The sequence below is a fragment of the Molossus molossus genome, unplaced genomic scaffold, assembly GCF_014108415.1.
Source record: "Molossus molossus isolate mMolMol1 unplaced genomic scaffold, mMolMol1.p scaffold_m16_p_13, whole genome shotgun sequence".
In the NCBI taxonomy this organism is placed as follows: domain Eukaryota; kingdom Metazoa; phylum Chordata; class Mammalia; order Chiroptera; family Molossidae; genus Molossus; species Molossus molossus.
This window is the reverse complement of record NW_023425348.1, coordinates 59,761,552-59,776,770: the sequence shown is the minus strand read 5'-3', so window position 1 is coordinate 59,776,770 and position 15,219 is coordinate 59,761,552. Positions and strand designations below refer to the sequence as shown.

Sequence of the window (15,219 nt, the reverse complement as noted above, 5' to 3'; positions counted from 1 at the left end):
AAATATATATATTTGTTGTTAATCCTCACTGGAGGATGTTTTTTCATTGGTTTTTAGAGAGAATGGAAGGGAGGGAGGGAGACAGAGAGATATCGGTGCTAGAGAAACACATTTATCAGTTGGATAAATTGGAGCCGGGGACCAAACCCACAATCCAAGCACGTGCCCTCAATGAGGAATTGAATCCGAAATCGGAAATCAAACCCGAAACCTTTCGGTCCTGGGACTGATGCTCTAACCGCTGAGCCAAACTGACCAGTGGGGATTAATTTTTTATGTGTATAAAGAACCTTTTTATATCAGTAGAAAAACCAACGACTCAGTAGTAAATTAGTCAAAAAATATTAATAGATAATTCTTTTTTTTGTTTGTTTGTTTTTTTATGAATTTTTATTTATTTTTTTGTTACAGATATTTTACCTTTTTACCACATTGGCACCCCCCCACCCTACCCCCCCTCCACCCTGTCCCCGGCTTAGTTGTCCATGTCCATTGGTCATGCATACATGCATATAAGTTCTGTGGTTTATCTCTTCCCATCCCCCCACCCCCCATCCCCTCTTCTGAGGGATGTCAGTATGTGCCCTACTTCCATGTGTCTGGGTCTACTGTATTCCTCAGACTGTTATGTTCATTATATTCCGTATATAAGTGAGATCATGTGGTATTTGTCTTTTTCTGCTTGGCTTCTTTCACTTAGGATAATACTTTCCAGGTCCCTCCATGTCGTCTCAAAGGATAAGAGATCTTTCTTTCTTACCGCTGCATAGTACTCCATTGTGTATATGTACCACAGCTTTTTTATCCATTCGTCTACTGGTGGACACTTGGGCTGTTTCCAGATCTTAGCTATTGTAAATAGTGTTGCTATGAACATGGGGGTACATATATTCTTCCTGATTGGTGTTTCAGGCTTCTTAGGGTATATTCCCAGCAGTGGGATCACTGGGTCAAATGGAAGTTCAATTTTTAATTTTTTGAGGTAGCACCATATTGTTTTCCATAGCGGCTGCACCAGTCTGCATTCCCACCAGCAGTGTACTAGAGTCCCCTTTTCTCCACACCCTCGCCAACACTTGTTGTTTGATGATTTGTTGATGGCGGCCATTCTGACAGGTGTGAGGTGATACCTCATTGTTGTTTTAATTTGCATCTCTCTGATGATTAGTGATGTTGAGCATTTCTTCATATGTCTCTTGGCTATTTGTATGTCCTGTTTGGAGAGGTGTCGATTCAGCTCCTCTGCCCATTTTTTAATTGGGTTCTTTGTCTTCCTTTTGTGGAGTTGTATGAGCACTGTATATATATTTGAAATTAACCCCTTATCTGATACATCATTGGCAATGATGTTCTCCCATACAGTGGGTTGCCTTTCCATTTTGATGATTGTTTCTTTTGCTGTGCAGAAGCTTTTTAGTTTGATGTAGTCCCATGTGTTCATTTTCTCCTTTATTTCTGTTGCCTTAGGTGATGTATCAGTGAAAATTCTGCTCCGTATGATGTCCGAAATTTTTTTGCCTACATTTTCTTCTAGAATTTTTATGGAGTCACGGGTCACATTTAAGTCTTTTATCCATTTTGAGTTTATTTTTGTGTATGGTGTAAGTTGATGGTCTAGTTTCATTTTTTTGCATGTAGCTGTCCAATTTTCCCAACACCATTTATTAAAGAGGCTGTCTTTACTCCACTGTATGCTCTTGCCACCTTTGTCAAATATTAATTGAGCATATTGCCTTGGGTCCATTTCTGGGTTTTCAGTTCTGTTCCACTGGTCTATATGCCTGTTCTTGTGCCAGTACCAGGCTGTTTTGGTTACAGTCGCTTTGTAGTATAACCTGATATCTGGTATTGTGATCCCACCTACTTTGTTCTTCTTTTTCAAGATTGCTGTGGCTATTCAGGGTCTTTTTTGGTTCCATATGAACTTTTGAAGTATTTGTTCTAGTTCTATGAAATATGTCGTTGGTATTTTGATGGGGATTGCATTGAATCTATAGATTGCTTTGGGTAGTATGGACATTTTAATTATGTTAATTCTTCCAATCCATGAACAGGGTATGTGCTTCCAGTTTTTTATATCTTCCTCTATTTCTTTTTTTAATGACCTGTAGTTTTCTGCAAATAGGTCCTTTACTTCTTTGGTTAAGTTTATTCCTAGGTATCGTAATTTTTTTTGCGCAATGGTAAATGGGATTGTTTTTTCAGTTTCTCTTTCTATGAGTTCATCATTGATGTACAAGAATGCCGTCGATTTCTTGACGTTAATTTTGTATCCTGCTACTTTGCCAAATTCATTTATTAAGTCTAATAGATTTTTGATGGAGTCTTTAGGGTTTTCTATGTACAATATCATGTCATCTGCAAATAATGACAGTTTCACTTCCTCCTTTCCAATTTGGATCCCTTTTATTTTTTCTTCATGTCTGATTGCTGTGGCTAAGACTTCCAGTACAATGTTAAATAAGAGTGGCGAAAGTGGACATCCCTGTCTTGTTCCTGTTCTTAATGGAAATGTTTTTAGTTTCTGTCCATTGAGTATGATGTTGGCTGTAGGTCTTTCATATATGGCCTTTATTATGTCGAGATATGATCCCTCTATTCCTACATTGCTGAGCGTTTTTATCAGAAATGGATGCTGGATTTTGTCGAATGCTTTTTCAGCATCTATTGATATGATCATGTGGTTTTTATTCTTCATTTTGTTGATGTGGTGTATCACGTTTATTGATTTGCGAATATTGTACCAGCCTTTCATCCCTGGAATGAATCCCACTTGGTCATGGTGAATAATTTTTTTGATGTACTTCTGGATCCGATTTGCTAATATTTTGTTCAGGATTTTGGCGTCTATGTTCATCAGGGATATTGGCCTGTAGTTTTCTTTCTTCGTAGTGTCTTTTTCTGGTTTTGGAATTAGAATTATGCTGGCCTCATAGAACGTGTTTGGAAGTCTTCCTTCTTCTTGAATTTTTTGAAATAGTTTGAGGAGAATGGGTGTTAGTTCTTTTTTGAGTGTTCGGTAAAACTCCCCCGTGAAACCATCTGGGCCTGGGCTTTTGTTTGCTGGGAGAGTCTTGATTACCTCTTCAATTTCCTTGGTTGTTATTGGTCTGTTCAAGTTTTCTATCTCTTCCGGAAATAGTTTTGGGAGACTGTGTGTTTCTAGAAATTTGTCCATTTCGCTTAGATTTTCGAATTTGTTGCCATATAGTTGTTCATAGTAGTTGTTAACGATCTTTTGTATTTCCGTGGTGTTGGTTGTTACTTCTCCTCTTTCATTTCTGATTTTGTGTATTTGGGTTCTCTCTCTTTGTTTCTTGGTGAGTCTAGCTAAGGGTCTGTCAATCTTGTTTATCTTTTCGAAAAACCAGCTCTTTGTTTCATTGATCCTTTGAATTGTTTTTTTGGTCTCTATGTCATTTATTTCTGCTCTGATCTTTACTATTTCCTTCCTTCTACTTGCTCTGGGGTTTTCTTTTTGTTTGCTTTCTAATTCTTTAAGTTGTGAGGTTAGACAGTCAATTAGAAATTTTTCTTGTTTTTTGAGGTAGGCCTGTAGTGCTATGAACTTCCCTCTCAGAACTGCTTTTGCTGCATCCCATAGATTTTGTGTTGTTGTGTGTTCATTTTCATTGGTTTCCAGGAAGTTTTTAATTTCTTCCTTGATCTCCTCGGTGACCCATTCATTGTTTAATAACATGCTATTTAACCTCCATGTGTTGAAATGTCTTTGCATGTTCTTGTTGCAATTGATTTCTAGTTTCATGCCATTGTGATCTGAGAAGATGCTTGATATGATTTCAATCTTCTTGAACTTGTAGAGATTTAATTTGTGTCCTATCATGTGGTCTATCTTTGAGAATGTCCCATGTGCACTTGAGAAGAATGTGTATTCTGTAGTTTTGGGGTGTAATTCTCTGTAGATATCTATTAAATCCATTTGGTCTAGTGCTTCATTTAGAGTCTCTGTTTCCTTGCTAATTTTTTGCCTAGAGGATCTATCCAGTGCTGTCAATGGGGTGTTGAAGTCCCCTGCTATGATTGTATTGTTGTCGATTTCTCCTTGGAAGTCCTCCAGAAGATTTTTAATATATTTTGGTGCTCCTATATTGGGTGCATATATGTTTATCAAGGTTATATCTTCCTGTTGGATAGATCCTTTTAATATTATGTAGTGGCCGTCTTTGTCTCTAGGTATGGTCTTCATTTTGAAATCTATTTTATCCGATATGAGAATTGCTACCCCAGCTTTTTTTTGCTTTCCATTTGCTTGGAAAAATTTTTTCCATCCCTTCACTTTCAACCTATGTGAGTCTTTTGTTGAGAGGTGGGTCTCTTGTAAACAACATATAGATGAGTCATGCTTTCTTATCCAATCAGCTACTCTGTGTCTCTTTATGGGAGCATTCAATCCATTAACGTTTAAGGTGATTATTGATATGTACTTATTTATTGCCATTTTTGTTTAGTGTGGTTCTATTTTTCTTCCCATTTCTACTGCTAATTACAGCAGTCCTGTTAACATTTCTTGCAGTGCTGGTTTGGTGCTAATGTATTCCCTTAGCCTTTTTTTGTCTGGGAAGCTCTTTATTTGACCTTCTATTTTGAATGATAGCCTTGCTGGGTAGAGTAGTCTTGGATTCAGATTCTTGTTTTTCATGACTTTGATTACTTCATGCCATTCTCTTCTGGCCTATAGTGTTTCTTGTGAGAAGTCCACTGAGAGCCTTATGGGGTTCCCTTTGTAGGTAACCTGTTGCTTATCTCTTGCTGCTTTTAGGATTCTCTCTTTGTCTTTAATTTGTGGCATTTTAATTACTATGTGTCTTGGTGTGGGCCTGTTTGGGTTCTTCTTACTTGGGACTCTCTGTGCTTCTTGAACTGGAATGCCTTCTTCCTTCACCAAATTAGGGAAGTTTTCTCTCACTATTTTTTTGAATATATTCTCTATCCCTTGCTCATTTTCTTCTTCTTCGGGGACTCCTGTGATGCGAATATTATTACGTTTCCAGTTGTCCCATAGTTCTCTTAAGCTGTCTTCCTGTTTTTTAATAGTTTTTTCCTTTTGTTTTTCTGATTGGTTGATTTTTTCTACCCTGTCTTCTAATTCACTGATCCGGTCCTCAGCTTCCCCTACTCTGCTTTTTAAACCTTCCAATGTGTTTTTCATTTCGGATATGTCATTTTTTATCTCTTCTTGTTGGTTTTTAATTTCCAATTGGCTTATTTTCAGTGTCTCTATGTCCTTACTCATGCTGTTCAGCTTCCTCAAGATCATGGCTCTGAATTCTAGCTCTGTTAACATGCCTAATTGCTCTGCATTGATCTCATCTTCGGTGGAGGTGTCTTGCTCTTTCATTTGGCTTCTGTTTCTGTGTTTCACCATTTTGGCTATCACTATGGGCTTTGGAGCCTGTCAGGTTCTCCCTGTGGGTGTTGGTGTTCTGCTGTTTGTGGCCCCCTATAGATAATTCTTTAGAAAAGAATTACAATGTCTTTTAAACATCTGAAAAGATGGTAGCCTCTCAGTAATCAAGGAAATATAAATTAACATAAGATACCATTTCACACACATCAGATTGTTAAAAATTAAAATGTCCCATGATAGAAAGTGTTGATGAGGAAAGAAGGATGCAGAGAAATGGAGATTATACTGTTGGCAGAATTCTAAAAAGCTTTTGGAGAGCAATTTGGCAAAATCGAAAGAGGTCACAGTGTGCATAGTCTGTGACCTAACAAGTCCACTAACAGTTAGTTATATATCTTAGAGGAAAGAAACCCTTTTGTATTTGCTTACAGAGACAAGCAAATTGCAGTATGTATTTGAATTATTGTAAAACTTATAGGGAATGTCCATCAATGTGGGTTAATTATGGTATATTTATTGAACTGAGTACCATGTAACTATTAAAAATGAAGTTATAGTTATGTAGTAATATATCAGATATGTTAAATGAAGAGAGTAAGGAGCAGAATAGTGTATATGGTGTGTTACCATTAAAGAAAAAAGATCTGCATACATGTATGTATATGCTTCTATACAAATGTACTCTGAAAGAATATGTAAGTGTAGACAATTACAACTGGTAGGAGAATTAGAAGAAGGTAGACTCATTGTGGACTTTTTTTCAATATGTGAATTTTTTTCAGTATTCCACATAAGACGAATACATTTCAGTGTGTGTATTATATATGCAAAAGAAGATGAATGGGAATAGTGAAATCTTTCATTCACACAAACATTTGTCATTAAGATTAAATTAGAATCTCCAAAACAAGTCCTTTTCATTTTAAATATTCCTCAATTTAGTTTTAACATCATCTTCTAACATTTTGTTACAGCATTTGTGTATTATATGACATTTGCTTTTACTCATATAGAATGGGTTAAATTCCTGCTTATTGGGTGGATTTTGCTTATTCAACTCTGATTTTCTAGTGCCTGACATCTGGTTAGAGCTCAATAAATTTTGTTTTGTACTGAATTATCCTTCATTTTCATAACTAAGACTCTTTTATCAATGCAAATGATTTTCTATTCCCCAAATTAGAGTAAATTAGTGCTGTTTGCTGTTCATTGTGCTTTTCCATTCCAAATTAGTATTAATGATTCTACTAAGCAACAGCTGTCCTAAAATTTCTTCTTTGTATTTTTAATCATTGAAACTATAACTGTTATTATGATAGCATTGAGAAGTAATTTAGTTCTGTTATGTATGCAGACTTTCTAAAGAAGACAAAGCCTTTTTGTGGGAGAAACGTTATTATTGCCTCAAACACCCAAATTGTCTTCCTAAAATACTAGCAAGTGCCCCAAACTGGAAATGGGTTAATCTTGCCAAAATTTACTCATTGCTTCAGCAGTGGCCTCCATTACACCCACTTACTGCATTGGAGCTTCTTGATTCAAAGTAAGTCAACTATAACTGAATTTATTTGCTCTGTCTTGTCATTGTTAATTTTTTTCAGTAAGGTATTATGTTGTAGGAGTACTTCCTTTTGTTTTAACATGAAAGCAGTTCAAGACAATATAAATGTGTAAGTTTATTTCTACTTACATACCTTTTCATTAAAGTTATTAAAAGGGCATGTCATTTTTAAAACTAATCTAAAGAGAATTAGGTTGTAAATTTTGAATAATTTGTTATATCTTTATGATGTAGGCCAAAATTAATTTTCATGAGCTTAAAGTTTCTAAACCAGCCCCCTAATAGAATTTGTATAGCACAGTAAGATTTTCTTCCTACCAACAAAAAAAAGAAACACACTGCTTTTGAATAAAGAACTGTTTGAGCATTCATTGTCGGGAATAAGTTGAGATTGTGTTTTCAGGAAATGTAGCTCCATTACACCGTCAAATCTTGATTTTTGTGATACTCTTCTAGATTTGCTGATCAGGAAGTGAGGTCCCAAGCTGTGACTTGGATCGAGGCTATTAGTGATGATGAGCTGACCGATCTTCTTCCACAGTTTGTACAGGTGAGTTTTTTACTTGGTTACCTACTGTCCTTACTCCCCCTCTAGTTTTTATGAGTAGGGAACTTGCTTAAGAGATTCCCTTCTGTTTTGATAAAAAGTACTTGTGGGAATGTTGAGGTGCATTGCGTTTGGATTTAGTGTGACTTTTGTTTCTACTACTATCAGCTGCCACACTTGAATACTACATATATGTACCTTGAATTTTTAATTTTAGATTTGACCTTTTAGATTCTCAGAACAAACCAGACTTGAGCCTTTCTTTTATTTCTTTTTACTGGACTTTTTAAAAAGTTTTTCTTCATTGGAGAGAGAGAGGAAGAGATAGATTGATGAGAGAAGAGAACATTGATTGGCTGCCTTCTGCATGCCCCCCACTGGGGATTTGGTCCACAACCTGGGCATGTGCCCTGACCAGGAATTGAACTGGCAACCCCTTGGTGCTTGGGTTAACACTCAACCACTGAGCCACACCAGTCGGGCTCTTTACTGGCCATTTAAACATAGCTAATGAAAGTTATTCTCAGGTCCACACTTTTCTGCTTGATTTTATTAATTTATCCTGTTAATCTATCTGTTTCATTTTTATTAATGTCATCTTTCATCAATAAGAATGGGCTTTATATAAGTTCTTTTTTGATAATTTTATCCTAACAGTGTAGTATGGGTTTGACCATTAGTAATTCTTATTTTCCTTTATGTGTAGGCTTTGAAATATGAAATTTATTTGAACAGTTCATTAGTGCGCTTCCTTCTGTCCAGGGCATTGGAAAATATACAGATAGCACACAGTTTATATTGGTAAGATTTAAATTTTCTTCAGTTCTGTATTTCCATTCCTGGCATTTATACAGTTGATATACTCTGAAAGTTTAAATGGTATGCCCAGACCACTTACTGTGGATACCAGATGTTTTATAAAGGCATTATGATATGAAAGTTAAATTTTTGTATATTTAGAAATTTTCAAAAAACAAACAAAAAAACCCCCCAAACTATCTATTGTAAAGATATTTGGCATGTTAGAGCTCTATGATAATTAATGAATTTTTACTTGCTTATATGGCTTAAAATAAGTTTCTAGATACCTAAAATTGAACTTGTTAAATTGGCTTTTGAGAGATGTTCATTCACTTTTCAGAAGTGGCTGACAAATATTTTGCTGTTAGGCTTCTCAAGGATGCCCTGCATGATGCACAGTTTGGTGCCCGATATGAACATGTTCTGGGTGCTCTCCTCTCAGTAGGAGGAAAAGGACTCAGAGAAGAACTCTTGAAGCAGACAAAACTTGTACAGCTTTTAGGAGGAGTAGCAGAAAAAGTAAAGCAGGCTAGTGGATCAGCCAGACAGGTATGTACTCAAAAGAGGAACATCAATATTTTGATATTAAAGGCTCTTTATAATGCTGACAAGTGAGGTTGTTATTCTGTGTCATTAAACATTTACTAGACCTCTACACCTATGCTATTTGGAGCAGATGAGTTTAAAGGTTATTAAAATCTTTAGGAAAAGATTCACAACCTACCTCAGAAAATTAGTGCTTTTTAATTCCCGTGCCTATTAATTCCTTTCTGATTAAAATTGCTCTCGAGTTTCTCTTTTATTGTTTTGCTTTTTAACTGTAAAAATACTAAAACTGACTAGATGCCAAAGTTTAAAAAATCCAAATAATGAAAAACTTTATAGAATTAAAAAGTTAAGACCTTTTCAGATTTATTTTCTATCTGTAGGTGTCTATTGTTCATTTTGTTGTTTCCTTCTTGGTTATTCTTGGTGACTTTACTTATATATACACTTAATTAAAGTATATATAATCAAAAATTTTAGGAATCAAAAATTTTCTTTTTTTATCCTCACCTGAGGACATTTTTTGCATTTATCCTCAGACAGAGTGGGAGGGAGAGAGGGAGGGAGAGAGAGAAAGAAACATCGATGTGAGAGAGAGACATCGAGTGGCTGCCACCCACACAACCCCAACTGTGGCTGGGGGCAAACTACAACCGAGGTATGTGCCCTTAGCGGGAACCAAACCTGGGCCTCTCTGGTTTGCGGGGTGACGCTCTAACCGCTGAGCCAAATTGGCCAGGGCTCAAATATATTTTTATAGAAACACATGTATATGTTGTTGAGGTGAATTTTGCACAACATAAAATTTACTATTTAACCATTTTATTTATTTTACGTTTATTTTCAGACGGGGGGGGGGGGGGAGAGAGAGAAACCTCAGTGTGAGAGAGATACATCAGTTGGTTGCCACCACATGACCTCAACCAGGGCCAGGGACAAACTGCAACCGAGGTAAGTGCCCTTGGCCGGAATCAAACCTGGGACTCCCTCCGTTGATGCTCTAACCACTGAGCAAAACTGGCCAGGTCACTATTTAACCATCTTAAAGTGTACAATCCATTGGCTTTTAGCACATTCACAGTGTTATACAATCACCACAATCTAATTCCAAAACATTTTCATGTACTCTCTAATCACTCACTCCTTATAAGGCATGAGATAAGGGTCCAGCTTCATTCTCTTATATGTGTTTATCCAGTTGTCCCAGCACTATTGTTAAAAAGACTATTCTTTTCCATTGAATGAGCTCAGCACACTTGTTGAAAATCATTTGACCATAGATAAAATGGTTTATTTCTGGACTCTCAGTTTTCTGGTCCATTGAACTATACAAGGTGTCTGTAGATTCTATTACATTTTGAAAATGAAATATATTTTAATAAACACTGGCTTCATAATTATTCAAAGCTGTGTATACATTTTCTGGGGACACCCTATATGTTTATCCTTATACCATAATGTTTTTATTACTATAGCTTTATCATAAGTTTTGAAATCAGGAAGTATGAATTCTCCAACTTTGTTGGGTTTGTTTTTTTTCAAAATTGTTTTAGCTATTTGGAAGTGCATAGCAATTCTCTGTGAATTTTAGGATCAGCTTCTCTATTTCTACAAAAAGGTAGTTGGAATTTTGATAAGGATTGCGTTGAATCTGTAAATTGATTTGGAAAATACTGCAATCTTAATAAGTTTTTCAGTTTATGAACATGGGATGTCTTTCCATTTTTTTAGATCTTTAATTTTTTTAGCAATTACACCTTTTTGAAAATTGTTCTTATTATTTCATCTTGGAGAATTTATGTCAGTACATATATAGTTACTACACTTCATGTTTCTTAGTGGGTACATAATATTATAAGCCAATTGTAACATAAATTATGAACCATTAACTACCTCTATGTATATTGTTTACATATTTTTCTTGAACGGTCCTGCAATGAACTTTATAAGTTTTTGCCCCTTTGGTAGTATTTCTTTATAGAATATTTCTACAAGTGAAATAGTTAAGAGATATGTACATTTTTAGTTATAATAGTTTCTATTAGATTGCTGTGCCCCCCAAAATTAAAATTTATATGTATGTATGTATGTGTGTGTGTATATATATATCTATATATGCTGCTATATACCTCCTTTCCCACCAATAGATTATGAAAGAATCTGTTTCCCACCCTGTTGCCAGCACTGGATCTTATCTTCAGTTTTTCATCTTATGAAAAATTATATCTCGTTTTCATTTAATTTCTGTTCATTTGGTTGTTAGTGAGTTTTAACTAATGTGTTAAATATGAACATACGTACTTTCTCTCCTATGTTTCTAGCCTTTGACCTTTCTAATTTTATTTTTATAGTAAAAATTAATTCTCTTTAGCAACATTTGGCAATTGGGCATTTTAAAAATTGGATCTGCATCATAATTTTTTCTTGAAAACAGATCTTCATTTTCATTGTGTACTCACAGTATCGATCTCTTTTCCTAGGTTGTCCTCCAAAGGAGTATGGAACGAGTACAGTCCTTTTTTCTAAGAAATAAATGTCGTCTCCCTCTCAATCCAAGTCTTGTGGCAAAAGAATTAAATATTAAGGTGACAAAATACTTATAAGTTCATATTACATTTCAAAATAATGTGTAGAAAGAAGAGAAATGGGCAGTCGTGTTTAAAGCAAGTGAGGATAAAACCTGTATAGATTGGTTATAAGTATTTGTGGATGTCTGTGGTGTAAGGTCTATATTTATCTCAGTACAGTGTTCCTAATCACTATTCCTGAAAGAAAAAGCAGTGTAAAATTATTTACTGCCTTAAATTAAATTATTTTTACTGTGGTATAATAGCTACATGAGAGGCATATGTTGTAATTGCAATGGTAAAACTACTCAGTCACACACAGATAGGCATTTTTTTCCCTTCTTTGTGAATAGCCAGATAAACTTTTCCTGGGTTTATAGCACTTTTAGAGCCATCAACAAGCAGTGGCGCCCTGGCTGGTGTGGCTCAGTTAGTTGAGTGTCGTCCCATGCACTGGTTAGGTTCCAGGTCAGGGCACATGCCCAGGTTTTGGGTTTGGTTTTCAGTAAGGGTGCATGTGGGTGGCACCCCGATGGATGTTTCTCTCTCACCTCTCTCTTTCCCTCCCCACCACCCCCATTCTTCTCTCTCTAAAATCAACAGAAATAGCCCTGGCTGGTGTGTTGCTCAATGGTTAGAGCATTGGCCCACGTACCAAAGGGTCACGGTTTCCATTCCCAGTCAAGGGCATGTACCTGGGTTGTGGGGTTGCAGGTTAATACCCAGCCCCACTTGGGGGCATGCAAAGAGGTAACTGATCAATGTGTTTTTCTAAAATCAATATCTCTTTCTCTCTCTCTCCCATCCCCCTCTCCCTCTCAGTCTTCCTCTCTCCCTGCCCCCTTCCTCCCTTCCACGCTCTTTAAAAATCAGTGGAAATTTATCCTCAGGTGAGGATTAACAACAAATAAATAAAATCAAGAAAAATATATTTAAAACACAGTAGTTGAGTAATCATCAAAATTAAGTAATTGTATTTTCAGCTGGACTAATAGTAATACAAATAGTGGATTTTCTCTACCATGCATTCAACAAAAGCAAACAATTAATTTATCCATTAGTGTGGTTTTGAAAGGCCAGGATACAGCTATCCGTAATGGAGTTTCAGATTTGAATTTTTTTTTTTAAGTTGACATGGCTACTCTTTATTGAAATTTAACCATGGGTACCTGACTTGTATAATTATGTCATTTGGGGATAGAATAATTACATTTTCCCCTTTGGTTTGGTTTTGTTGTTTACCTTTAAGTTGGTCTCACTGTCTTAAATTATTTCTTCAACCAGTTTTATTTTAAAATAAGATATCATTTTTGCTAATGAAATTGTTAAATTTAGTGTCAGTAGTTGATTCCATGGTTAATGATTAATTATAATAGTACCATAAATAAGAAAAGTAAAGATCTCATTCCAGATTACACTGATTTAGAGGAAAGATGCGTATATGCAATTTTGTGTTCTGTGGAGGAATTATAATACTTTTAAAGCTCAAACTTGAATAGCTTTTTTCTCATTATTAATTTTAATTCTCACCCGAGGATGTGTTTAGAGAGAGGAAGGCAGAAAGAGAGAGAGAGAAATGTCAGTGTGAGAGAGAGACATCAGTCAGTTGCCTCACCCTAACTGGGGATGAAACCTGAAACCTTGGTATGTGCCCTGACCTGGAATTGATCCCTTTGTACAGGACCAGGCTCCAACCAACTAAGACCATGGCCAGGGCTCTTTCAAGTTTCTAAGTTTTGCTTCTCTGCCCAAAGGGTAGTAGATAATATTTTACTCCTATATGCTATGTTTAAGTTTCAAAAAGTATTTTGATATACCTCTTATCTTTCAGTTTATTTAAAAAGCAGCTCTCCTGTGTTATTCCATTTGCCATAATTCAGAGAAACAGGTGAAAGGAGAAATGCCTAGGACAAAAAAAAAATCTTAAACCCATTTTTATTCCAGTGTTATCTTTCTAATACTTAATGTGTTGTATTTGTAGTCATGTTCCTTCTTCAGTTCTAATGCTGTGCCCCTAAAGGTCACAATGGTGAATGCTGATCCAATGGGGGAAGAAATTAATGTCATGTTTAAGGTGAGCAAAATAAGGCTACTTTATTTTTTAAATTCTTTTTATCAAGTTCCTTTTCCAAGATTGCAAAAGTAATTTTATTTATTTAATATGTAATTAAATTGAATAATTATATGAAAGGTTATCACTGACATAAACTGTTCTCAAAAAGATTTGGAAATAAATGCAACTCTGAACTAGAGCTTCTGCCATGCTAGTTGAGCACATCATAACTCCATGCAGTGCCTTTCACAAAGACTATGTGAATGGTACCCCCTAGAGTTGTGCAGTATGAAATTGCAAAACCGTGAGCAGTGGCTTTGGTTTTTTGGAAACTTACCTGTGGAAGCAGCAGGGAAGTAGTACTCTGCTGAGTACTCTATTATCAGTCAAATTTCTGTGTATTGTGATCATAATTAGTATATTTTGAATGGAGAGTTTTAGTTAATTCAATGAATTTGATTAGTGCAGATTCATAAAAATAGCTTCTCTTGAATCTCCAAATATATGTAGTTTATATATATATATATATATATATATATACACACACACACACACACACACACACACACACACACTTTCTAAATATTCAGATCTGGAGTTTGGACTCTCTTATTTTATTAATGTATATGCCTTTTTTAAAAATGGTACTGTCTCAGAATACAGAAATTTTATACATCAATCTCAAAAATATCAATCATTTTGTATTTTTAAGTTATTTTATCCAGTTTAAAAAAGAAAATGAAAACTTGATGTGATTCCACTTAGAATTAACTAATTTTGGGAGGGTTAGCTTTTTTATTTACAAACTTTATTTTGAAATAATTGTAGATTCATAGTTTGTTATAAGAAATTATACAGAGATCCTGTGTACCCTTTACCCAATTTCCTTCAATCATGACATCTTGCAAAAGCTGTTGTACAATAACACAATCAGGATATTGGCATTGATGTTCAAAATATGGAATATTTCTTTTTTTTTTTTTTTATCCTCACCCGAGGACATTTTTTTCCATTTTTGCACAGATAGAGTGGGAGGGAGAGAGAGAGAGAGAGAAACATCGACGTGAAAGGGACACATCAAGTGGCTGCCACCCGCACGACCAACCAGGGCCGGGGACAAACTGCAACCGAGGTACATGCCCTTAGCGGGAACCGAACCCGGGTCTCTCCGGACCGCAGGCCGATGCTCTAACCGCTGAGCCAAACCGGCCAGGGCTTTTTTTTTTTTTTTAATCAAAATATGGAATATTTCAATCATCACAAAGATCCCTCATATTACCCTTTTAAAACATTAAATATAATTCACAAACCATAAAACCTAACCTTTTAAAGTATACAGTTCAGGAAACAGACATAAAAAGGTTAAGTAACTGTCTCTAGAATGCTGCAGAAAAATTAAAAGGCAGTTCATCTCATTCTTTACTCTTCACTATTCTCCCCTCCCTCTTTTATAGTACGTAAGTCTTTTGGAAAGGTAAAAGTTTCATCTTGTTTCCTTGACTTTAAGGTTGGTGAAGATCTTCGGCAGGATATGTTAGCTTTACAGATGATAAAGATTATGGACAAAATCTGGCTTAAAGAAGGACTAGATTTGAGGATGGTGATTTTCAAATGTCTTTCAACTGGCAGAGATCGAGGTAAACTTGTAAGCTGTGTCTTAATGGGTTTTTGGTTGTTTCTTTCTTTTTTTTTCCCATGAACTTATCAGTGTACCTGCCCTAAGGATTCTGATGCTGGTGTACTATGATCTCAGTTATTTCTTATTTTAATTTAGTC

The 15,219-nt window shown here is 35.6% G+C and overlaps 1 protein-coding gene across 5 annotated transcripts in view; it reads left to right on the top strand.

Moving 5' to 3' along the window:
* The window catches only part of PIK3C2A (phosphatidylinositol-4-phosphate 3-kinase catalytic subunit type 2 alpha), a 121,668-nt gene that overhangs the window by 86,758 nt on the left and 19,691 nt on the right, over nucleotides 1–15,219 (top strand). For all 5 annotated transcript variants that reach the window (XR_004959341.1, XM_036260136.1, XM_036260140.1 and 2 more), the window contains exons 16-22: nucleotides 6,723–6,911; nucleotides 7,386–7,479; nucleotides 8,183–8,277; nucleotides 8,646–8,826; nucleotides 11,304–11,408; nucleotides 13,372–13,464; nucleotides 14,951–15,080. Coding sequence is in view for 4 of the 5 variants with exons in the window: in XM_036260136.1 (XP_036116029.1) it covers nucleotides 6,723–6,911; nucleotides 7,386–7,479; nucleotides 8,183–8,277; nucleotides 8,646–8,826; nucleotides 11,304–11,408; nucleotides 13,372–13,464; nucleotides 14,951–15,080 (887 nt within the window). In the remaining variant the exon portion in view is untranslated. The remainder of the gene's footprint in view (nucleotides 1–6,722; nucleotides 6,912–7,385; nucleotides 7,480–8,182; nucleotides 8,278–8,645; nucleotides 8,827–11,303; nucleotides 11,409–13,371; nucleotides 13,465–14,950; nucleotides 15,081–15,219) is intronic.